The following is a 24,042-nucleotide window of genomic DNA, read 5'->3' on the forward strand; positions in this document are numbered from 1 at the left end:
TTTCTCCTGTCAGGTAACATAATTATGTACTTGTTGCTTTACATAAATGTTTTTTTTTTAACAATATTGCCACAATTATTGATTTTGTATTGTAGGCTACTCGTACGAAATTAGCCATTCAGATATTTTTTTATTATACATACCAGAAGGCCATGCGTAATCAGAAATATTTTCACATGAAAAGCCTAAATTTAATATAGCCTAACTTAAACATTCTGGCAAATAAAGGTTATTAATGTAAAGGTATGGTTATTCATTCATTCATGGGAGGCATTTATTGGTATTGGTGGCAATTATTATCAGTCTTTACAATTAGCATACAGCAGAGCAAGTCATGGTGACTTGAAGTAAACATGATCACAAAAAAATGGTTATTAATTAATAATCATAGTAATAACATTGGAATTGTGACATATGAATACACTGCTCCCCTGAATCGATGAGAACTAACTGACAATCACCTGTCTGTTAGTCACCAACCTGTACTGTATGACTAACATTGCAGTGACAGATCCATGTCTGACCCTCTGCTCTTATCCAGGAGGCTCCTGTTCAGATGCAGAGCACCAGCTCTTCTCTGTCATATTCTCCAACTACAACCAGTACATACGACCGGTGGAAAATGTGACCGACCCTGTCATTGTACAGTTCGAGGTGTCCATGTCACAGCTGGTCAAAGTGGTAAGTGTCCTACAACAAAACTGTTTGTGCTGTGACAAGAAGATGTGACGTAACGACAGCATTAAGTGTGAAGGGGTCTGAGAAGAATGAGAGGAAATAGGTCCCTGTGTCGATTTGTGGACTTTGACCAACAAAGTTTTAGAGTGAGTGACAATCACCATCTGAGACACCTGAGATGGGCCTGCCTGTGCAAGCCCCTTGTTTATCATCCTGAGGAGATGGGTGGAGGGGCTGTGAGTCTGAGTCTGGCCAAGACAAGATGGGAAATGTCAGCTGTCTGAGTACCTCTCAGTTACGGCAGCCTCAATCACTGCCACTTCAGATGAGCAGCTGTGGATTTAGTGGCAGGTTTCGCCGGAGCTTGTTGACTGCAGACTGGTGGGGCAGACAGACGGCTCTCTCGCTCGGCTCAGACAGGTCTAGAGCGGGTGACGCTAATTAAGCAAAAAGGCTTGCATTGGACAGAGAGGACAGCTCATTTACAAAAAGAACAGCGATATATTGTACAGGTTAAAAAAAAAAAATAATCCACCTATCCCCTGTACACAACCCCCACTTCTAACTGCAAATTGTTTATTTATTTATTTTTAACACAATGTGTTGATTATCCCAAAATGACAAACTATTTCTTTAAATTCTAATATTGCATTCAAAACAACACATACGTGCCGAACTACTTCACGTTAACCTTTACACACTTGTTACGTTACATTATGTACGTGACGTAATTTAACTGCTACTACGTTAAAATAACCCGTGGTCTCCTGGGTGCAAGTCCTGTGTTTGTTTGAACCATCCCTCCGTCCAAACCTCCTCCTTATGCAGACTGTGTCGCTCTTAATACTCCGTTACCTGAATTCCTCCTTTGCCGCTGTAATAAATTACTACAGCCACTAGAGGTTGCTGCCTAACAATAAATATGTGTTACTGCTAGCACAGTTGACCTATATGGTCAATTTTCTAATGATATAATAGAAGACTAAGTCCCAATGTTTGCAATAGTAGCGGCTACGCATGGTTTGGTAATTAAAGTGGATAATGTGGGGTCTGACACATTGTAGTCACTATAGACATTGTCTATATCTACACAGGCAACCTTTTTTTTTTCTTTTTCTTAAGAGCTAGATAAGTATTGAAGAGCTGTCTGGATCTACAGAAATATAATGGATATTTTGTTAGATTCTCCTTAACTCAGTTGATGTAGCACGCTGCGGAGCTCCCCGTGCTGATGGATGACTATTATTCCTTCTCCGCACCTGGTGCTCCTAACCCAGATGCAATTGGTATTGGTCAGCCTACAGCAATTACAGCAGGGCAGTATGAGCTCATTTAGCCCATCAATAGCTCATCGGCAGGGCTGGCTCAGTCATCATCTCTCAATCAGGGATCATATCACAGGCTGTCTGCCTCAGGGTTTCGGAGCAGGTGGTGCCGTGGTACAGTGGCACAAGAGATTGTTCTTTAAAGAGACAGTCTGACATTTTGTGCTTACTCACTGTCTTGCAAAAGTCAGATGAGAAAATTGATACCACACTTGTCTGTTGAATAAAGGGGCTCATTAGTTTATGTTAGCGGACTCTATTTCTAAACTAACGTTAGCTATTGTTGAGATGATTGTTGACATGAGATCTTCTCATGTAACTTTGGGCATAAAGCAAATGAGCATATTTTCCAAACTGTTCTGTTCAGTCGCCATCACTACATCAGATCATGTTGTCAGCCATGTTTTTAATGAATGTTTCCCTGGTAAAAATGGTGCTACTAATGCATTTTAACCATTCCAAAAACAATATCCAAGCTTTCAAGGTCCCTACTGGGTCATCTGATGTGAGCCAGAACATACTCTATTTCATTTGTGTATCTTAAAAGTGCAATATGTAAAAAACAAATATTCAAATATTAATAAAATGATCAACAGATTGGGGAGAAATTAGAGTTTGGGCGTTACATCAAAGAAATCTATGTTTTGTGGTGCTTAGATATCTGCTGAAGTTAGCATGCTAACCAGTTAGCCCCAGCCCATCCTGTCTCGTAAGGCCACTCAGAGTTAGGAGTCTGGACCACTAGCTGCATGCATAACTGAGCAAACTAGCTAAGACAGCTAAAGTTAGCAGCTACTCTGCTAAAATGCTGCCCCATATTTGTTTGGAATATGAATTCGAGAGGTGGGCAATTCTTACATATTGTACCTTTATCTCTGTCTGATTTGGTGCTAAGATACAGGATGTGCGCCCTACCCATCAAAGTGCTGTAAAATCACCACTTTCTCAGAGATAATCCCATTAAGGATGTCCTGCCGCCTTCTGTCCACCTGTGCTTACCAGCCATGTAGAACCTCTCCTGTATATGAAATCATAACATGAATGGTTAATGCTATGCACTGGGTCATGAGATTTGCTCATTCACGGTCTAAGTCACACACAAACTCAGAATAAAAAGTTAAGGCTGTGCGGCGACCCCCTGGCTCCAGCTGTCATGAGGGTTACACTCCAGGCGTGGAGGACTCAGGTGTGCTTCTCTTAATCCTCTTGTCTGAGATACGCAGCGGTCTGACCATGCAGACAGCACACAAACAATCCTCAGTGGTGATCTGGATGATTGCCCCCGACGGTGTTTGTTCCTGTTTTAACTTTTAAATGTTTAAACTTTTAATTTTTTTCTTTGCTTCAATGTCTTCATTATCAATTCTGCTCTGTTCTCAGGATGAAGTCAATCAAATCATGGAGACAAATCTGTGGCTGAGACACGTAAGTTTATGGTGCATGACTGTGAAAATGGATCTTGAGCAAGGACATCAAGTATGGATCCCGCCTTCTGTCATACATGATTCTTCAGGGCTGGACTGACAAGCTGAATTATTCATGGAAGGGAGCTTTTTAAACACATTGATCCTTTTAGTCCTTTTATGAAAAAACAAAAAAACAAACTATAAAGCAAATGCACTGAGATTTCATGGTCAATTTCATAATGTTTTTTTAAATAATTTGACAGTTGTCTCGAATTTATGGTACAAGCCAAAGTCCATAATATTCCTTTTGACACAGTGACAGAAACCTCCAAACGTCTGCAGGATACTGAACCTAAAAGATTAAACTGATTTAAATTCAGTTCCGTTTTATAACCATACAGAGCAAAAACAAATCAGTTTCCATACATGGCTTGACGGTTTTGTCATTTACTCAGTCCCAGAAGATGTCTCTGCTGCCATGATGCGAAGTGCAGTGAACCAGCTTTGAATCAAATGAGGCAGGGCCCGTCTCCAGGTCCCATATTACTGAGCAAATACTCATCTGTGCCGGAGCCATGTTCATGCTAAAGGGTTGAGTTGTAATTTCTCTTCGGTGCTGAGAGTTGAAGCACTCTTCCGCTTAATTTAATGTCATCAGTTGTTGTAGAGTCTCCCTAAGCAATGTACAAACAACAGGCTGAGGTACATTTCCCCTGCTGGCCATCCAAATCCGAGAATACACATGAGATACGCAGTGTTTCCTGATTAAGATCGCTTTATTATTGTTGCTTTATGAGTCACATGAGGATCACCGGCTGTCCTCAAGAGAGGGTCAAGAGGCAGTGGCCAAAAGGTCCATAAAACACACTGTATTCGGTGGTCCATTATATCTCCTCTCAGGCTACACTGATTATATGCCACAGTTGGAGATGACGACTTCTCATTGTTTTTATGAGGAACATTTCACAACAGAATGCATTTAATATCAATCAGACTAGAGTTGCATTGTTAACGATAATCACCAGGAGGAATCAACTGCTACCCTCTGGCTTTTATATCTGTTTTGTTTCTTTATAAAGCTGTTTATGACAAACTTGCTTCGCTTGGATTAAAAAGAATGCACTTGCCAAAATTATGCTTGCAGACGTGGCACCCTGGCACTTGCTATTGGGTTTATTCGGAAGGGACATTTTGCTCTAGGAACGGCTGTGTCGGTCTGTCGGTCGCTCAGTCCAACGCTTTGGATTGGCATGACATTTCGTACAGATGTTCGTGATCCCCAGAGGATGCACCCAAATGACTCTGGTGACCCCGTAACTATTTGTGGCTTTGAGTGAAATGTTGAGATAACTACTGGATGGATTTCAATGACCATTGATCTAGACAAGCACATGAATTATATAAACTTGATCCCTTATATGTCCTTCGAGGAACTTTTGACTGATAATGAAATAGTCTCAGTTTCATACTGACGCTTCTACCTATGACCTATATAATTAGTTTTTATAATTATTCTTAATGTCTGTCACCGAGTGGGGTTCTGACTGTTGGATAAGTCATCAAATTAAAACTATGTCTCATGGCCACAAATAGATACATTACCTCATCTCCATGCATCCTGCAGACAGCCGTGTTTAAAAAAAAAACAGCACTCACTTTTAAAAACAAATGCACACGCTAGCCAGCTTGAGATATGTATGACAGGAGGCGGTGGTGTTAATGCTGCCTTTGTCCACAGGGGCCGCCAGAATTAACAAAGATGAGAGTCACTACAAGCAGCTTTAAGTTTTCAACATCAACATTTTTATTTGTCCAATACTATAGTTTATGACTAAATCATTTCTAAACTAGACTAAGATGTAAGTTAGCATGCTGATGTTAGCCTTTAAAAGAAAACACTGCTAGTACAGCCTAATACAGCTCGTAGCATGGCTGCAGACTCTCGTTAGACTTTGGACTACTGCTTAGATTATATTTTGTATTTATCGTATCTTGTCCGTATTCTTATTCTGTATATCTTATGTTTGATGTCTGGGAATCAGAAGGGGATATATTAATTAAATCTCAATGAGTTTAGTGCATTTAAGATGTCAAATTCTGGTTAAAGGTCTGGATCAACCAATTCATTTGGGACATGAATTCAATTCATATTTCTGTAGAAGACAGATTCAAAACCAATTTCGGTTTCTATACAGAAGGTGGGAACTTCAGTTTCAAATTTTCAGGTCTTAATTACTATCTTAAATTAACCTAAAATTGTTAGCTACATCCGTGGACGTTTTGTACGACATTGTAATTTCTCTGACTTTTGTTTTAATGAGAATGACTCACCTTGTTCTGTTTTTCAGATCTGGAATGACTACAAACTCAGATGGAATCCAAGAGATTTTGGCGGCGTCGAGTTCATCCGAGTGCCGTCCAGCAGGATTTGGAAGCCAGACATTGTGCTGTACAACAAGTGAGCGTAACAACAAATTAAAAACCTGGCTCAACATCTTCATTGATTGTTGAGTACATTTACCTTAGAGGACTTCCAGACAATGACAAAGCTTTATAAGCCTCCATTGCTCATTTTGCATCTGTCATTTTCTGTTTTACATTTCTTTTAACAGAACAATGGAGGGTTTAAAAATTCATGAACCACAAGGCCTCTTTTTTGATTGATATCTCCACACACATTGAGACAAAGCTCAATTAATTTTAAACCTTCTGTTCAATCTCTGACTCAAGATTATTGACTCAGCATTCGCTGTCTTCTTCTTCTCTAACTCTTTACATCTTACAGTGCAGTTGGAGATTTCCAGGTTGATGACAAAACAAAGGCCCTGCTTCGTTACAACGGTGATGTCACCTGGATCCCTCCAGCCATATTCAAAAGCTCCTGTAAGATTGACGTCACCTACTTCCCCTTCGACTACCAAAACTGCACCATGAAGTTTGGCTCCTGGACGTACGACAAGGCAAAGATTGATCTGGTGCTAATAGGTTCAACCATCAACCTCAAGGACTTCTGGGAGACTGGAGAGTGGATCATCATCGACGCGCCTGGTTACAAACATGATATTAAGTACAACTGCTGTGAGGAGATCTACACGGATATCACTTACTCTTTGTACATCCGCCGTCTGCCGCTTTTCTACACAGTTAACATGATCATCCCCTGCCTCCTCATCTCCTTCCTCACCGTGCTCGTCTTCTACCTGCCGTCTGATTGTGGTGAGAAAGTCACTCTGTGCATCTCCGTCCTGCTGTCTTTAACCGTCTTCCTCCTCGTCATAACAGAGACCATTCCCTCCACCTCGCTAGTCATCCCGCTGATTGGCGAGTACCTCCTCTTCACAATGATCTTCGTCACCCTCTCTATCGTCATTACTGTTTTCGTGTTGAACGTACACTACCGCACACCAAAGACCCACACCATGCCCTGCTGGGTGCGGACTGTGTTCCTGGGACTGTTGCCCCGGGTGATGTTCATGACTAGGCCAGAGAGGGACCCCGAGCAGGTGACGGTCGCTGGCAATGTTCAAACCATGAATTCAAGACCCTGTGCGGTTCATTCGTCAGGTAATTCGCAGAAGCAGCACAAACCTCAGGCCCTGGCCTCCACCGTGGTGTCCAGCCTGACAAACCGCCAGCGGCTTTTCAACAACACAGAGCTCTCCAACCTCAATAACTTAAGTGGAGACTCGGTCAAAGGTGCAGGCTCTGCGTTCTTGTGCTGCGAGGGACGTTGCAACTGCTGCTGGCACCAGAGATCCAGCAAATTGCCTTCAGACTCTGGGGGAGGAAGCGGAGGACTGGGCAGTCTGGGGGCGCTGACCGGAGGCAGTGCTGTTGGCGTCGGAGGGGGGAGTCAGTGCTCCAGCTCTGAATCTCTGGATGGAGGAATAATGCCCCTGTTGCCGCTCTCCCCTGAGGTTACGGAGGCCATTGAGAGTGTGAAATACATAGCAGAGAACATGAGACTACAGAATGAAGCAAAGGAGGTGAGCTCTCACATTTTAAACTATAGTTTTAAGATCTTAATAGGAAAGTCTGCTTTCAACTGTGACCGTATCATTGAAAATGTTTTCTCTGCAATCCTTTCACAGGTGCAGGACGACTGGAAATACGTCGCCATGGTCATCGACAGGATCTTCTTGTGGGTTTTTGTCCTTGTGTGCATCCTGGGTACAGCTGGCCTCTTCCTCCAGCCTCTATTACTTGGGGAGGACATTTGAATCACTTTGACAAAACTCATACTCCAGACTGCTGAACTGTGCAGCATCCGTTATAAATATAAATCTGGGCATGGCTCAGACGGAGAGAAAATACAGAGGGGATCCAAAGTTGAGAAGAACAGATGACTGTCTGCCAAATGTTGATGCAAATGGTTTATTGACTGTTTTTTTTCCACAGATAGGCTTGATGATTTTCGGTCCTTTTGTTTGACACAGTGGTTTAAGGACTCTCCAATGCTGAGGACATGGCTAACAAACATGGTGGTTAGTCTTTTTATTGTGTATACAAAATCGTTCTGGAGTAAATGGCGACATAATCTGTAATGCCAAGGCAGCGCACACCCATACAGAATCAAAGATCTGTGATGGTTATTTTGACGAGTACACAACCAGGACAGTGGTATTATTAATGGAACTTAAAGCCCCTGTTTTCACATTAAGCAAGTATGTACATATATTCACCATATATGACTTTCCATTATATTCCATTACAAGAAAATCTCACATATGTTCTTCTATACCATGTCATCAGTCATTACTGAGTACCATACCAAAAATATGTATGTGTTTATGGAGGTAACGAAGAAAAACAAACATTTTCAACATCCAACATAGATTTTCAATGTTTCTGACAACAAGGCTATCGTCTGTGTTCATATAGTGACATCATGTGGTGATTCTTTGCTACTACAAATGGTAACGAGGCTGTCTGACAGGTAAAAGCATACGTCGTCTAGTTTCTCATAATCTCTGTTGTATCATATTCTCAGTGATAAAACGTTAAGAAAGGTTATACTGATAGTTTATGCCTTAACTGCATAGAGAGAGCTACTGATTACCTTCTGGACCAGCTGACCTGAGACAATGTCATGAAGTGGATATTGGCAGTATCTGATGAACGAAAAGAAAAAGCATCTATAAATACACATTTTTCCTTAAATTCAACTCACATTTTCTGTAAATAAATCTTAAAAATATAAAGGTGGACCTCTATTGTATCTGTGCTTTTTTTTTCTTCTTTTTTTTTCTTTTTTTAAAAAGGACCAGTATTTCTGAGACTGGAAACAAAAGCTGTGGGATGTAAATGTAATTTCAAGGAGGCCAGCGAGGCTCTGTTTATTACTCTGTTCCACATCTCTGTGCCCCCGCGGAGCTAACTCAGCTTACTGGATCACAATCAATAGGAGAGAGCAGGTGATGAAGGACCCTATTGGATTCCTCTCCTTTCTTCATCTTACTTTTCTTCCTGCACAAAACACAATTTTCTGCTCTTGACCACACCACCTCTTAATAGCCCAGTGCTACCGCCACAGGTCTGATCAGGGCTAAGGGTCACATTCTCACATGTATTTAAAAACACATAGAGTTGTGGTTGTTTTACTGCGCTCCAGTTGAGAATTTAAATGTAATGCTTGATACTACACTTGATATTACGAGCTACCACATCAAAGAGTCTTAAACGCTTAAAGAGCTCTGGTCATATGACAGAAACACACATGCAGGGGGATGGTGCATTTTAAAATTTGGTTATTTTGCTGACAGTCGAACCGGTGTGACTCCTGCCTGTGCTGTGAGTGTCTGTGCTGCATGGGGTCTGACTGTCAGTAAGTCACCGTCTGATTCTTATTATACAGCTAACAATCAGAGCAGATGGCGAGCTATGTGATTACAAGGAAATCCAGCCCATATTAATTGAATGCTGGCGGGGAAGCACAGACAGATAGTGTATTAGCTCTCCTGCCACATCTGATAAGAAACCCCTGGCCAATGAATTTAATTAAAGCTCACTCAGAAGTCGTGCGGCTGATCTGCAGGAGGGCAAGAGATCTCACCGACAGATACTGTGTGATGTACCAAATGAATGAGCCTCTAATGGTATCAGTGTAGCCTCTGATGTGACTGCATGCAAAGTGACAACGTGTAAAAACAGACTACAAACCACAGTTATTATAGTTCTGTATTTTTCTTCAGTTATTCTTTTCTTTTCTTTTTTTTTCTTTTTGTTTTTAATTTTTGACTCAGTTTCTGGAATGAGTCTGCTTATAGTTTAGTTATTATTTTTATGAATGTTAAATTATATTTAAGTCTTTATTAGTCTCAGTATTAGTTTAAAGGATAAGTTCACCCAGAAATGAATAATTCATTAGTAGTCATTTTCTGCTCTATTTTGTGGACTATGAAACTGCACCCGACTTTTCCATCAGTATAAGGGTTGAGTAGATAACGACTAAAGTTTCGTTTTGGGTGAACTGTTCCTTTAAAGGTTTCTTTCGAGTTTTAAGAAGTTCAGAACAGGTAACTTAATGCAAACACAACATTTTGTGAGAGCAGTTGACTCACAGTCATGTACTGTAGACATCTCAATAAACATATGCACCAATGCCTCCTCATGCCTGCTGTGTCGACACACTTGTTCAAATTGATAAAACACATTTCCTGTAAATAACCTCTACTCTAAAGTAGTTGGTATGCTGTATAAAACTTAAATAAAAACAGAATTAGATCATCTGCAAACAAACTGTTTTACTGACAATGGTTTTACGTAGTGTTCCTGAACCTGTGTAGTAATATACTTTATACAATCGTGTGTTTCCTTTTGAGGACGCCCCTTTACTCAATCATGATACTGTCACCTGGTACCGATCAAGCAGCAGTCATAAACTTTCCTAGCATTCCTAAACTTTCCCAGTCTCTTGTTTCTCCTGTCCCAACTTGTTTTTGCCATCAAATGCAACATATATTTACAAAAATCAATGAAATTGATGAGATAAAACATTACATACATTGTCTTTGTCCTGTTTTCAACTGAGTATATGAATTAGCAAATTCTGTTTCACTCGTGGTTTATTCAGCATCCCAACGTTTTTGAATTTGGGGTCGTATTTGTATTTTCTTTTTAGTTAGTTATGTAAGTGCACAATATGGTCTCAGTAACATTTGGATTTGTTTGTGTAGCTTTAATTTTCATTTCAGTCGACTTAAATGTTTTAGTTACATTTTAGTTAACTGTAATAACCTTTTTACGAACAGAAGGATGAGGAACAAAAGTGAAAAGATGTACAAGTACTTACTCTACAACAATCACTCAGTAAAAGCATGCATGAACAAGCTTGAACTGATGTTACTTTTGTTTGTTTGAATGTCACAAGGCCCCCACACAATGCACAGGAAGTGTATTTTTTGCATATTTACTATCTGAGCTGTCTGAGTTGTGGTCAGGAACCTGATAGGAGTCTGTAGTGTACAGGGTTTCACATGGTGCTGTGGAGAGTCTATGGCTGTCACACTGCTTGTAATCATGCAACTCATCGCCATTCTTCTGTGTAAGTACAACTCATACGTTTAACTATCTTATTGTTTGTATTAATAATTGACTATTGTGTGCAATTACGAGGAGAAGGGTTCAGCTTCACTTCTTGTTTTCCTTCAAGGTGCTCTTGCTAATCAAGTCACGGGCCAAACTACTGGTGAGCTTTCGATCGTGAGAAAACATCTGCACCTTAATGTGACTGTTTTCCATTGTATCATTTATCAATGTAACAATCCAGGGCCTGTCTCTGTTTCAGCTAACCAATTAGCAGAGATTGTTCCTGCGAAGATCCTGGTCCAGCACAAAACTATAAGCGAGAACAGTGACCTCCATATAACCTGCAGCACAGTTGGGTTCAAGAAAGAACACCAAGTTTATGTTTATTTATGTAAGAATGACACTGCGATCAGTGTGAAGACACAGAAGGATCATCATGATAGCATCTTCATGATAAGAAGTGTTGGTCTTGATCAAAGTGGAAATTACAGCTGTGTCTTCTCCACAACGGGGTATGATCTTTCCAAAGTAGCCAAGAGAGGCTATAACGTCATTCAGATTCAGGTTATAGGTAAGCATTTTCATTCCTTTGAAAGCATTGTGTCAGTCTTATTTCCCTCCACTCATTTTATCCTCCCGCTGCACAGCCAATTTTCTCCCTGCAGTTATTTCAGTGGCCGGGTCGTCCACTGTCAGCGAGGGAGACGACGTTGAGCTCAGATGTGCTGTTTCTAACAGCCTGCAAACACTTGGCGAATGTCAACTCATCCACTCTTACCTAATGAAGAATGAGAGCATCGTCCAAGTGGGAGCGTTTAATGTCACACGGATGGAGGTGGCTTTCACCATCGAAGGTGCCGTCATGAGGGATTCGGGTCATTACAGCTGTGTGGTGCTGCCTTCCAAATGCATCCAGGAGCACAAGCAAACACTCCAAGGAAACAACATAGTTTTACTCGAGGTCGAAGGTGAGTGCAAATAGAGACAGTGGTTTTATAGTTTTCTTTTCAAATAAATTCGATTTTGACATGTTCATTGTGTTGAGGCTGACGTGTCTGCTTTGCTTTTGCAGACAGTTTGTTTCTCCGAGTGATTGTCTACTGCCCAGCGATAATCCTGTTTTTGTTACTGAGTCTGTGTCTGTGTTGCATCGACAAACCAGGTCAGATGATCGGACTCAACTTTAGAGTCAACATTTTGTGGTTAACATCCATTTTGATTCTCCTGTTCTACTATTATTGCTGGATAAAAGAAATTATTTAAAAAAATATTTATAATCTGTATAGATTTTCTGAGGGTATGTCTTTAGATTTAAATGTATGAACCTGATCATACAGTGTGCATGGTTTATTTCACTTTATATTATGTTGTTTTTTTCTAATTCAACAGGCTGCTCAGCTTCGCGCAAACCACGGTGAGTGTTAATCCAGTCTGACTCATGTTGGCTGATATATTATCAAATAAAACCTCATAAACTGGCAGTATCTGGCATTTATTCCTCAGTAATTTGTGCTCAAAGATATTTTTCAGGATGTTTATTGTGCCATGCAGAATGTTTACAGTGAACTAAAATACACGGGATCAGTGGGTTTGCGTATTTACCTCGAGTTGTGTTTTCTCACAGTGCGGCGACTAAGCAGGCAAAGACAGTAATGTTGGAGGAGCAGCAGGAGCAGACAGAGGGAGATAATCTGGAATCACAAGATGGTATGTTGATAAAGGAATTACAGTAAAGACATACTCTGGGGAGATTGTAATGAAATTACCTATGAAGACTTTGAAAAGAAAACACAGTCTAGCCACATTCTGGTCTGTTTAAATACCACCTCTCAGGATGTATGAAACACTAGGGACACCTCCCGTATTTATTTATTTTTTTTCCATTTTTTATATTAATTGATTAAAATCTTTTTTCACAACTACCTCCTTAAGTGGATTTAAATATATGAAAGGGCTTTTTAATTCACACGGTCATCCTAATTCCTTAAAAACAGGAGCTCCTCATAATTAGTTGTTTCTGTTTTCTTCAAATTATTTGCATCAATAGTGGTGGGTGACATGGTGAATAGCATGACATATAAATAAAGATATAAAGTGATAATAGAAAATGCATTTCTTTCTTCTCTCTTTTATATATTATAAACATCTTTTCTTTTTGCAATTATCAGGAGACTCTTTCAGCGAGGAGGAGGAGGAGGAGGAGGAAGAGGAGCAAGAGTAAGACTATAATTTCATTTTTTAATGCAAATCATTACCTCAGTGTTACTTTCAAAGACGTGGGGAGTAAGATATACTTTATTGTGTTTTTTTTTTATTTCATGAATGAAGTGATAAATTACACTCACTTTGACCGATGTTATTTAACTTCTGTTATTATGTTATTAGACTTCTACAGTTCAGCTAGTTAATTTTGTATCATTCTTCAGATACAAACTTTTTTGTATTTTCTCTAGAGAGCTGTTATGGTGTCTACAATGCTTAATACAAAGACATTTTATTATGATGATGATGATGATGATGATGATGATGATTATCATTATTATTATTATCAGTGACAGAATGTTACCAAGTATATTTACTCAAGTAGTGTTCTTAAGTACAATTTTGAGGTACTTGTCTTGAGTATTTACGAGTATTATTTAATATTTACCCGACTACATTTATTTGAACACTTCAGTTACTACTTACTTTGCTAATTACATGCTGCATCAGAGCATCGAGTAACGCATTTGTAATACATTGGTTCATCAGCAATACAATTAAAAAAAAAACGCTAAATATCAGATCTGATAATAAAACAAGCTGATAGTCAGTCGACCCCTATTGTACAGTGTATATACAGTATATACAGGTAAATGCATGTATAATTTTACTGCTACTTTTGATAGTGAAGTACATTTATTGCTTCAAAATTACTTTTGATACTTGAGTAGAGTATCAGAGTCTTTATTAACATATTACACTGTGCCAAGAAGATTTTCTTTGTATAACAATATACTATCTATTTATCTCGTCATAACGTAAAACGTTTATAAATTATAAAGTACGTTTTATATTATAACAAAAAGTTATCTGATATATATCAGATAACTTTTACATTATAATGAGATAGTATAGATAGTAAGATTGTAAACTGATATAACAAGAAAAGTTCCTTGGTATAACACCAGTTTGCATTTCACAATAATTTGAAAATATCTTCATATAACAATATAGTTTAACACATTATAATGTCATACTGATATTGTTTTTTCTTTTTCTGGCATGGCAGCAATACACTTCCATATTATTATTATTAGTATTATCATTTATTATTGTTACTACTACTACTTTTAATGTTACTATTGCCAACAATTTCTTAGGTATGGGAGTCTTGGCAATGATGCTGCGGACTGTGAGGAGGATTGTGGGGAGGGAGTGTACAGTGTTGCAGGTAGGTAATGATCTACTTTGTGCTCTTACTGAAGTAGTTTTTTATGGCCTATTAAAGGTCATATATACCTTTGATTTCTCACGTGCAGATGAGAGTGAGAATGACTACGATGACATTGATCTGATGTGTGCCAACTGAGTGCTTAAGGTACTGTAAAATGTATAGTTATAATGCAGTATATTCTCATACTCCGTGAGTAAGGCACAGTTGGCAATGTGAAAGCTAGAGGTGACAGACAATGAGAATATTAAAACATAATAAAGTCATCATCTTCGAAGCGATTATGAGTTGTGGCACTGCCTCAGTCATATGAGGTGAGCAGGTCTTTCTGTCAGTGAGGTTCCAGTTGTCACAGGAAAACCACACGTTCATTTGCAGCAGCAGGGCGGACGTGAATAGCATTTTGTGGCATCCTTTCTCACTCACAAGAGCTAACTCTCTCATGACCACTGGTTCCAGAAAGAGTTGAATTAAGCAAGAAAAAAATGTATGAGCACCTAAAAACAGATCACACAGAGCCCGCTACCTAACTGTGAATTTTCCACCACAGATGACCCCCCTGGCAGAACGCCTGCAGTGCTCTTGTATGCCCAGTCCATGAAAAAGAAGAGAACACCAGATCCAGTGCAAATTTGATTTCACCATCAGTTTAATGGATAACTGGTGGACGTTCCTTTCATTTTTTAAACAGTCTGTGCTTTATAAAATGTACTCCAGTCTGTTTTCAATGATCAACAGTGCGGGTGTTGTTGTTGCATTGATTGTACTTTTTTTGAACAGTGTAGAAAACAAATCTTTCCTCATCTCACATTCAGTTCGACACATCTGTTCTTTGTTGTTTCTGTTGTCCAAGCATGTAAAGCATAAGCCACTACTATTAAAACCAGAACTGATTTTTGTGTGTGAAGTCACACATTTGGGTTGTGTTTGGACATACTATAATGTAATACATTTTTAAGAAGAACCTGATGAGTGGTGGAAGAATTACACACATTCTTGGCTTCAGTTAAATTACGATAATAGAAAAATACTTTAGTAGTCCTGCATTTAAATTCCTACTTTGCGTATGAAAGGCACAAGTGTCCACTGTGACTGATTATCATATACATTTCATTAGTTAATGACTGTGATCGTTATAATTATTGTTGATTGTCATTCATTGATTTTTGTTGTAGAAGAAAAAAAATCTGCTACACAAATCTGTTTCTTCTTTCTTGTTTTTTGCTGTTATTTGTGAAATATCGTAGAATTTTACCTCTCTGGGCATCAAATGCTTGTTTAAATTATCCCATCTGAGGAGTTTAAAGGTGCAAAGGCTGTCATACATATTTGAAAGTTGACAAAGTGCAGCGACTTCACACGGCAGTTTATCACATGTTGCTTTAGCTGCTTTGATCTTAATCTGCATATTAAACTTGCACTATGTAGTTTCGGGGAAAAGATTCAAACTCAGAAAGTTAATATTTACAATATTAAAAGGGTAATAATACAAACTCAGAAATAGTTATTTAAAATATTTCAATATTAATAAGCTGTCCTCGAGGGGAATAAGGTCCCCAAAACACTGTTTAAGGCGAAAAAAAGACAAAGTCAAACAGTCAAACAAGTTTGTTTATTCAGTCATGCAAATCAATAAGTGAAGACTTTTCTCCTCTCTTAAAATGTTCCCTTCAAATTTGTAAGTACTGTGCAGTAAAAAGCACAATATTTCTCACTGAATTTTGAGAAGATGAACGTATTTAGGTTAATTGCAAGTACCTCTGAATGTAATTACTTTCCACCAATCAGCCTGATCTGGGAGTGATGACTACAGGCACAGAATCAAAGCCTAACTACAAATGCTGTTTTATCTAACAAGGGATACATAGAAATATTAAATGATGCCATTATTAAAACATGTAGTTTATTATATTGTGCTATTTTATCTGGATGCTTTTAGCTCTTTTTGGCAAAAACTTCCTCAAAGAGTGAGGTTTACACATGGACAATGACTTGCACTTTATATGTGGGCCATTTGTGTTTATTTTATTGTAATGATTAGACAATGTCCAGCTGCCTGCATCTATTATCTATCTAAGTTTACCCTTATGGCAATTTAACCAAAGCCTCCATGACCTGATAAGTGAAAAGGATGGTAATGATTCACCATGTTCTTTACTGCTGCAGCTCCTGTGGGAAATACAGCAGAGGAGCTGATGGAGATAATGGAGTTATTACTTTCTCAAAAATAGGGAGCAGATGTGCATTGCTGTAAAAAAAGAAAAAGAAAAAAACATCTGTACACTGAGGCTTTTACTGTGTTTTTAAAAAGATTTTCACTGTCATCTCCCAATCTGAACATGTGTGGTCACCTTACATGCCATTAGCATTTCTAAATGCTTGCTCTGCCTACAAAACCTGGAAAATCTGGATTGTGCCACATTGATTTCCTTGGAAGGTGTTGTGCTGTTCTCATTGTTGCATGGCTTTGGACAAAGCCTCACACAACCAACCACTATCCTGCATGGAAACACATTTCTATCATTAGACTTTCTTAGAGGTAAATTTGCTACACATTACAGGAAATCTGTACTGCAAAATAAAGCACAAACCATCTTTACTACCTACTCGTTAAACCCTTATTAGACTTTATTTGACGTTAATTTGCTACACATGACCAGAAAACTGTACTGTCAATTCAGTGGGGGCTCCAATATGCAACCCAACCATAAATCCTCTGCTGCACCAAACATCTGTTTTAGGGTTGTATTCTTGTTTCATAAAAAATGATACCACTGAGGACGGCTTTAATATTCAATTTGATTTGATTTTTATTTCTGATATCTTTTAGCTTATCGGCTAATCTTGAAAGAGTCCACATTAAAAACATTCAAGCATACAATAACTCACTAATATGAAGCACATTATTGTTGGCGTACACACAATCATACAGCATACATTGAACCTACATACATTTCCACATACAATCTAACGTGACTATTTATACACATATTCATCTACATTGTTCACATTAATAACATATCAATACTCCACAACCTACCAACAATACAACAGTATAATAATGACTGCATTTTACTATCAGCAGATCAACGGCAGTTGATTTAATAATCAACATGAAATAATCAAGACTCGACTGTTAATTGAGAAAAAATCCAAAACATGATACTGTCATTTTTTATTCATTTTCCTTTTCAAACATTTCTCAAGACACACCCATCTGAAAAACAAAAGAGAGGGGAAAGTAATGGCTGCAACAGTTGCCAAAAAAGACAGAAATACATCCACAGAGTGGTAGGAGTACCAGGGCAGTCTGTAGGACTCTGTTCTCAGGTGAGCTGCACCTTTGTGTCTCATGACAAACTCTATCCAGAAGAGGGCGGTATCCAGCGGCTTCATTGGTGTGTCTCTGTGCAGCCTGGACAGTCTCTGCATGTTCATCCTGTATGAGGGCTCATTCAGGACTTCCTGTATGGTCTTTAGGAAGTTGTCATCTTTGTCCAATGCATTAAGGGTGACAATCTTAGCTGCTTCTCTCTCTTTCAGGCGCAGCAGGTTGTCGTGTTGGTCGAAAAAAGCAGGCAGACCCACAATTGGGACTCCGTGATAAATAGCTTCTTGAAGTCCATTTGATCCTCCATGGGCCACAAACAGTTTTATCTTGGGATGTCCTAAAAGATCATTCTGTGGCATCCAGTTGACTATTAAAGTGTTGTTGCCCAGAGCCACTGGTCTGTCACCTTTATGCCTCCAGATGACTTTCTGAGGTAATTTAGCAAATGCAGCAGCGATCTCATCAGCTAGGTCACGAGGAAGCTCTCCAATCAAAGTCCCCAGAGACATGATGATGACTCCATGCTCTCCAGAACTCTGCACAAACTCCTCCAGATGTTCAGGTAAAGGTTCAGCAGGTTTGCACTGGAACCCTCCCATGTACACAGCATTAGGCATGGTGGGACGAGGGAACTCAAACACAAAGTCCACTCTCATGAGCCACAGATCTGCTCCCTTCAGTAAGTCACTATATCTGACTTCTGGGCCGAAGAACTTGTCACAAACAGCTTGATACTGAGGGTTGACTAAAAATACATCCTGAGCTTGCCAAATGACATATAAAATGATATTTTTGAGTCTCTGCATGAAAGTCATTTTGTCTGACAGTCCGGAGCCAGTCATTGGGATATAAGATAAAGGAGACGGTGCAATGGCCAAATGCCCCTCTCCACTAGTTATCCACCGCACATTATAGACCAGAGGTAGTTTAAGAGCGTGAGCCAACATTATTCCTGCCCCCCATGCTGGGTCAGTAAGAACCAGATCATACTCTCTCTCCTTTAATCTATTCATTAAGTCTTTATCTTCAAACATGTTGGTAGCCATTTTGCACACTATTCTATGTATGTTAATAATTGCATTAGACATCTCAATGTGCACACTGGCAAATCTCAATAGTGAGCTCTCTCTTCTTTCTGTCTCAATCATCCTTTTCACGATCGGGTTCACAAAGTCATGATTAAAGGCTTCAGTGACAGGAACTGTGATAGTCTTGTAGTGCAGAGAATCGTCCTTGATGTACCAGCTTTTATTGGACCGTACCACATCAACAGAGTGTCCTCGAGAGTGGAGAGCTTTGATCAAGATGTCCATGTTCACCCAGTGACTTCCCTCAACAGGGACGACCAGAATTTTCCCTCCATGACAAATTCTCCATGACAAGAACACGACAGAAAATAAGAGAAGAAAAGATACATTTCCATGTGGAGGCATCTTTAACCTGAATGCAGAAAACAAAATAAATAACATTATTATTCATCATTCTGAGGAAGAAAACAAGCTATAAATGCAATAAAATTTAATTAAAGTCATTTTAAATATAAAGGGAAATTCAGTGATATTAAATCAAAGGCAAGATGAGCTGTATAACATACCTGTTTTAGATGAAGTAGCTCCGAGCATGTATGTGCTTAGATGTTGCAGTGAAGCACCAAAGGTACGGCTGAATATATAACCACAGATTCCAGGTTAAATTACACAAGTTGATTAAAGATTAGCTGTGAGGTTTGAGCATTTGTTCTTCTGGAATGGACAGCAGTTATTCCACTGTGTGGAAAAAAAAATATTACAGCTACTTATTTATACCTCCTTGTGTGATTTCTGCTCTGAATATATTTACACTACTGCTCCCTTCAGTGTTCATAGTGAATAACATCTCTTCTTAGAGGAGGCTTTTCAAAGGTTTGTACGCTCATACAAAGTCCCCATCAAGATTGAAAGCCTTTGTCCTTTGAAGTCTGTGAAACAGTCAAGATGGTTGATATAAGTAATATAATATATAATAACAAATAATATTGTGTGCCTCACATCAAAATCAGTAACCAAAGTTACTGACAAACCAAAGGCAGTATCTAATAGGAATTTTCAGGATTAACTAAATAATCCTAAATATGAGTGCAGAAAGCATTGGAGAGGTTTGTCCTACTTCGTATTAACTGCATGTCCTTCTTTCATTGTCCACAGTGGGACAGCAATATGCCCATTTATTTGTTTGTATACTTTTGTAGAAAGAACAGGATAGTGTTAAGAGTCTTGTCATTTTTTATTAACTTTTCTTTTCAAACATTTCTCAAGACATACACATCGGAAAAACAAAAGAGAGGGAAAAGTAATGGCTGCAACAGTTGCCAAAAAAAACAAAACTACATCCACAGAGTGGTAGGAGTACCAGGGCAGTCTGTAGGACTCTGTTCTCAGGTGAGCTGCACCTTTGTGTCTCATGACAAACTCTATCCAGAAGAGGGCGGTATCCAGTGGCTTCATTGGTGTGTCTCTGTGCAGCCTGGACAGTCTCTGCATGTTCATCCTGTATGAGGGCTCATTCAGGACTTCATGTATGGCCTTCAGGAAGTTGTCGTCTTTGTCCACTGCATCAAGGGTCAGAATCTTTGCTCCTCGTCTCTCTTTCAGACGCAGCAGGTTGTCGTATTGGTCATTAAACAAGGGCAGACCCACAACTGGGACTCCATGATAAATAGCCTCTTGAAGTCCGTTTGTTCCTCCATGGGCCACAAACAGTTTTATCTTGGGATGTCCTAAAAGATCATTCTGTGGCATCCAGTCAACTAGTAAAGTGTTGTTGCCCAGAGCCACTGGTCTGTCACCTTTATGCCTCCAGATGACTTTCTGAGGTAATTTGGCAAAAGCTGCAGCGATCTCATTTGTCATGTCAGCAGGAAGTTCACTCACAAAAGTCCCCATAGACATGATGATGACTCCATGCTCTCCAGAACTCTGCACAAACTCCTCCAGGTGTTCAGGTAAAGGTTCAGCAGGTTTGCACTGGAACCCTCCCATGTACACAGCATTAGGCATGGTGGGACGAGGGAACTCAAACACAAAGTCCACTCTCATGAGCCACAGATCTGCTCCCTTCAGTAAGTCACTATATCTGACTTCTGGGCCGAAGAACTTGTCACAAACAGCTTGATACTGTGGGTCGATTAAAAATAAATTCAGAGCTTGCCAAATGACATAGAAAATGAAATTGTTGACTCTCTGCATGAAAGTCATTTTGTCTGACAGTCTGGAGCCAGTCATTGGGATATAAGATAAAGGAGACGGTGCAATGGCCAAATGCCCCTCTCCGCTAGTTAGCCACCGCACATTATAGACCAGAGGTAGTTTAAGAGCATGAGCCAACATTATTCCTGCCCCCCCTACTGGGTCAGTAAGGACCAGATCATACTCTCTCTCCTTTAAACTATTCATTAAGTCTTTATCTTCAAACATGTTGGTAGCCATTTTGCACACTATTCTATGTATGTTAATCATTGCATTAGAAAACTCAACCTGCACAGTGGCAGAGCTCAATAGTGAGCTCTTTCCCCTTTCTATATCAATCATCCTTTTCAGGATCGGGTTCACAAACTCATAATTAAAGGCTTCAGTGACGGGAACTGTGATAGTCTTGTAGTGCGGAGAATTGTCCTTGATGTACCAGCTTTTATTGGCCTGTACCACATCAACAGAGTGTCCTCGAGAGTGGAGGGCTTTGATCAAGATGTCCATGTTCAACCAGTGGCTTCCCTCAACAGGGACGACCAGAATTTTCCCTCCATGACAAATTCTCCATGACAAGAACACAACAGAAAATAAGAGAAGTAAAGATACATTTCCATGTGGAGGCATCTTTAACCTGAAAGCAGAAAAATAAATAAATAAAACATCAGGTTGTATTTTTTGACAAATTAGGCAAAAACTAGAAATAATATGGTCTTTATTAGACAGTGAAAACAACAATGTAATACCCTAATGTAAGTAAACTAATAACACATAAGAAGAAAAATCTTATTTCAATTTACATTAAAGCTGGAATTAATGTAAACAAATAGTTATCCCCTAATTATAAACCATACACCCAAGTCATGCTGTAGTTAGAAATCACACATAATACCTTATTAGCCCTAAAATACACTATACTCAGACACTATTATCCCGAATTATACTCTAATTTGAAACCAAAAGGGGGGATCTTAATACACTATTACACACTATTGTCCAAGATCAGGCCATTAGAAATCAAATGCAATGAAATAGCAGATCAAAAATATATTGATTAGACGCCGTTTTATCCTTAATACCAAATAATAATGTACACCACACACACTTATTGCTACCACCTTGGACCGATAATGGTTCAATTACAACACAGGCTGTAATTTGACAAATGTAGTGGCATATTAATAATGGTTCAGAGTTCAGAGGATGATGAATGTATTTAGGCTTTATACAAAATAGTTTTATTTTTTTTACAGGGTTAGTTGTTGCCGACTGCAATAAAACTGTACCGTAAAATAAAGTCAAACAACATCATGGGCTCTCGCAGCCATGAAATGTTGTCCAGCTTCCAATGGAGTTTGTAGATAGGCTACTAGTAAGTAGCCACAGGATTTCTTGTTAGCACCCTGTTAGACTGTCTTAGAGGGTAATTTGCTAAACATTACAAGAAATCTGTACTGCAAAATAAAGCAAAAACCATGTTTACTTCCTACCTGTTAGACCCTTATTAGACTTTCTTTTCCTATAAAGAAAGTGTTATGTCTAGTTTTTGCCTAACTTCAAACAAATTACTACTAATAGTGACCTATTGGTTTACTTATGGTATAACGGTCTTTGCTTACCGTCTATTAAAGACCATATTATTTTAGTTTTTGCCTAATTGGATACAAAGAATGGCTTATTACATTAGTGTAGTCTAAAATAAACTGAGACCACATATCCTTTAAATCGGTATTCAGTGTGTATGCTATAATATTTGCGATGTAGTATTTCTGCCAGCTCTAGGCTCCAGAGGAGGGTTCATGTACAAGCAAATAGAGCAAAATCTATTTCCTTTGGCTCGGACGCGCTGTACATTATAAGTACTTTGTGAAACAATAATTTGGAGGGAAATATGTTAAGAGTGTGAAACAAGATTAAGTTCGGTACTCTGGTCTGTAGGTATAATTCATAAGATGCATGACAGACAGGACACCCAAGACCATGAATAATGTGGCGGGCGGTTCGGAGGTCGACCAGCGAGCTGGTATAATTAAGGAGGAGCCAACAACGCCAACCTGGGAACTTCACCCAAGGAATAATATTCACCTCAGACCAAGACTGATAACTCAGAGGCACACAGGTTTGTGATACTAAGAGGCAAGAGACGTGGGTCCATCAAACAATAATTCTTTATTTAAACAATCTCAAAATACTAATAAAAGGGTCAGTAGACACAATATAGACAATAATTAGGAAAGGGCAAAGAAAATGGCCGAAGCTGAGGATTACCAGTGGAGAGGCAGGCCACCAGGAATGAGGTATCCTGAAGAAGAGTCACCCCAATCACACGTGCACACAAATCCACACACACACGTGAAGGATCACACCAGGGGTAGACAACTACGCGCAGCACACAGGAAGGGGACACCACCACCGGAAGACACCAACCCCTATCACCTTAGGCTCCCAGCTTCTAAAACAGAAAGGGGACGAGATACAGTTAGTGGGGCATCACTCATACAAATATACAAAACACTGTATTGCACTGATTAAACACTGCAACACTAAATGCTGGTTAGCAGCTATAGAAAGAAAGAGAACGTTAACAGAATAAACAACACAAAACAATATTAATGGTGGGACTAAGCAGCCAGGTATTGGTAAATTATGAGAAATCAACAAAACAAGAAAAGAGTTAAGATACAGAAAATAAACAGAATCAACTACACAAAACAATGTTAATGATGTGTTAGAGGCAGTTTGTAATTAAAACAAAATGAAGAGTTACTGTCCCAAACCATTCCCGTGGGCAAAACAACAGTAATCAGGAACAAAATCATATATAACTGCTTTTAACAACACCATAACAAAACGGATAAACTAAGGCACAAACAATACAGAGACCGCTGTCATACCTGCGACCGCGGCGGACATCGGGCGCACAGGAAGTGACGCGGGCTTTCGGCGTCAGAGGGAGAACCAAGAGGACCCCTACCTGCCCTTATAGAATGCCTGTACGCAATGATTGGCTATCGATCACAGAGCAATTGAGAAGCGAAAAATATACGGGCGCCACGTAAACTAGAGCAGAATATAATACAGCTCTGTTCTGCTACAATAAGGCTGACAGGAGCTGGGG

The 24,042-nt window shown here is 39.3% G+C and overlaps 1 protein-coding gene and 2 pseudogenes across 1 annotated transcript; 1 reads left to right on the plus strand and 2 right to left on the minus strand.

Annotated features, from left to right (window-relative positions):
- Positions 1 to 7,629, plus strand: chrna3 (cholinergic receptor, nicotinic, alpha 3). Its single transcript, XM_073464496.1, has 6 exons — positions 1 to 13; positions 542 to 681; positions 3,384 to 3,428; positions 5,758 to 5,867; positions 6,195 to 7,395; positions 7,501 to 7,629. Exons 2-6 carry the CDS (start codon positions 661 to 663, stop codon positions 7,627 to 7,629), a joined length of 1,506 nt encoding a protein of 501 aa, XP_073320597.1. The 5' UTR covers positions 1 to 13; positions 542 to 660.
- Positions 7,630 to 17,154: 9,525 nt separating this feature from the next.
- LOC140994727 (UDP-glucuronosyltransferase 2C1 pseudogene) lies at positions 17,155 to 19,341 on the minus strand (annotated as a pseudogene).
- Positions 19,342 to 19,943: 602 nt separating this feature from the next.
- LOC140994380 (UDP-glucuronosyltransferase 2C1 pseudogene) lies at positions 19,944 to 23,890 on the minus strand (annotated as a pseudogene).
- Positions 23,891 to 24,042: the final 152 nt, after the last annotated feature.

The sequence above is a fragment of the Pagrus major genome, chromosome 4 (assembly GCF_040436345.1).
Source record: "Pagrus major chromosome 4, Pma_NU_1.0".
Taxonomy (NCBI): domain Eukaryota; kingdom Metazoa; phylum Chordata; class Actinopteri; order Spariformes; family Sparidae; genus Pagrus; species Pagrus major.

Coding starts and splice junctions, on each gene's coding strand:
- chrna3 (XM_073464496.1), top strand. CDS start 661: ATGTCACAGCTGGTCAAAGTG. Junction 682..3,383: donor TGTCACAGCTGGTCAAAGTG/GTAAGTGTCCTA, acceptor CTCTGTTCTCAG/GATGAAGTCAATCAAATCAT. Junction 3,429..5,757: donor CAAATCTGTGGCTGAGACAC/GTAAGTTTATGG, acceptor TCTGTTTTTCAG/ATCTGGAATGACTACAAACT.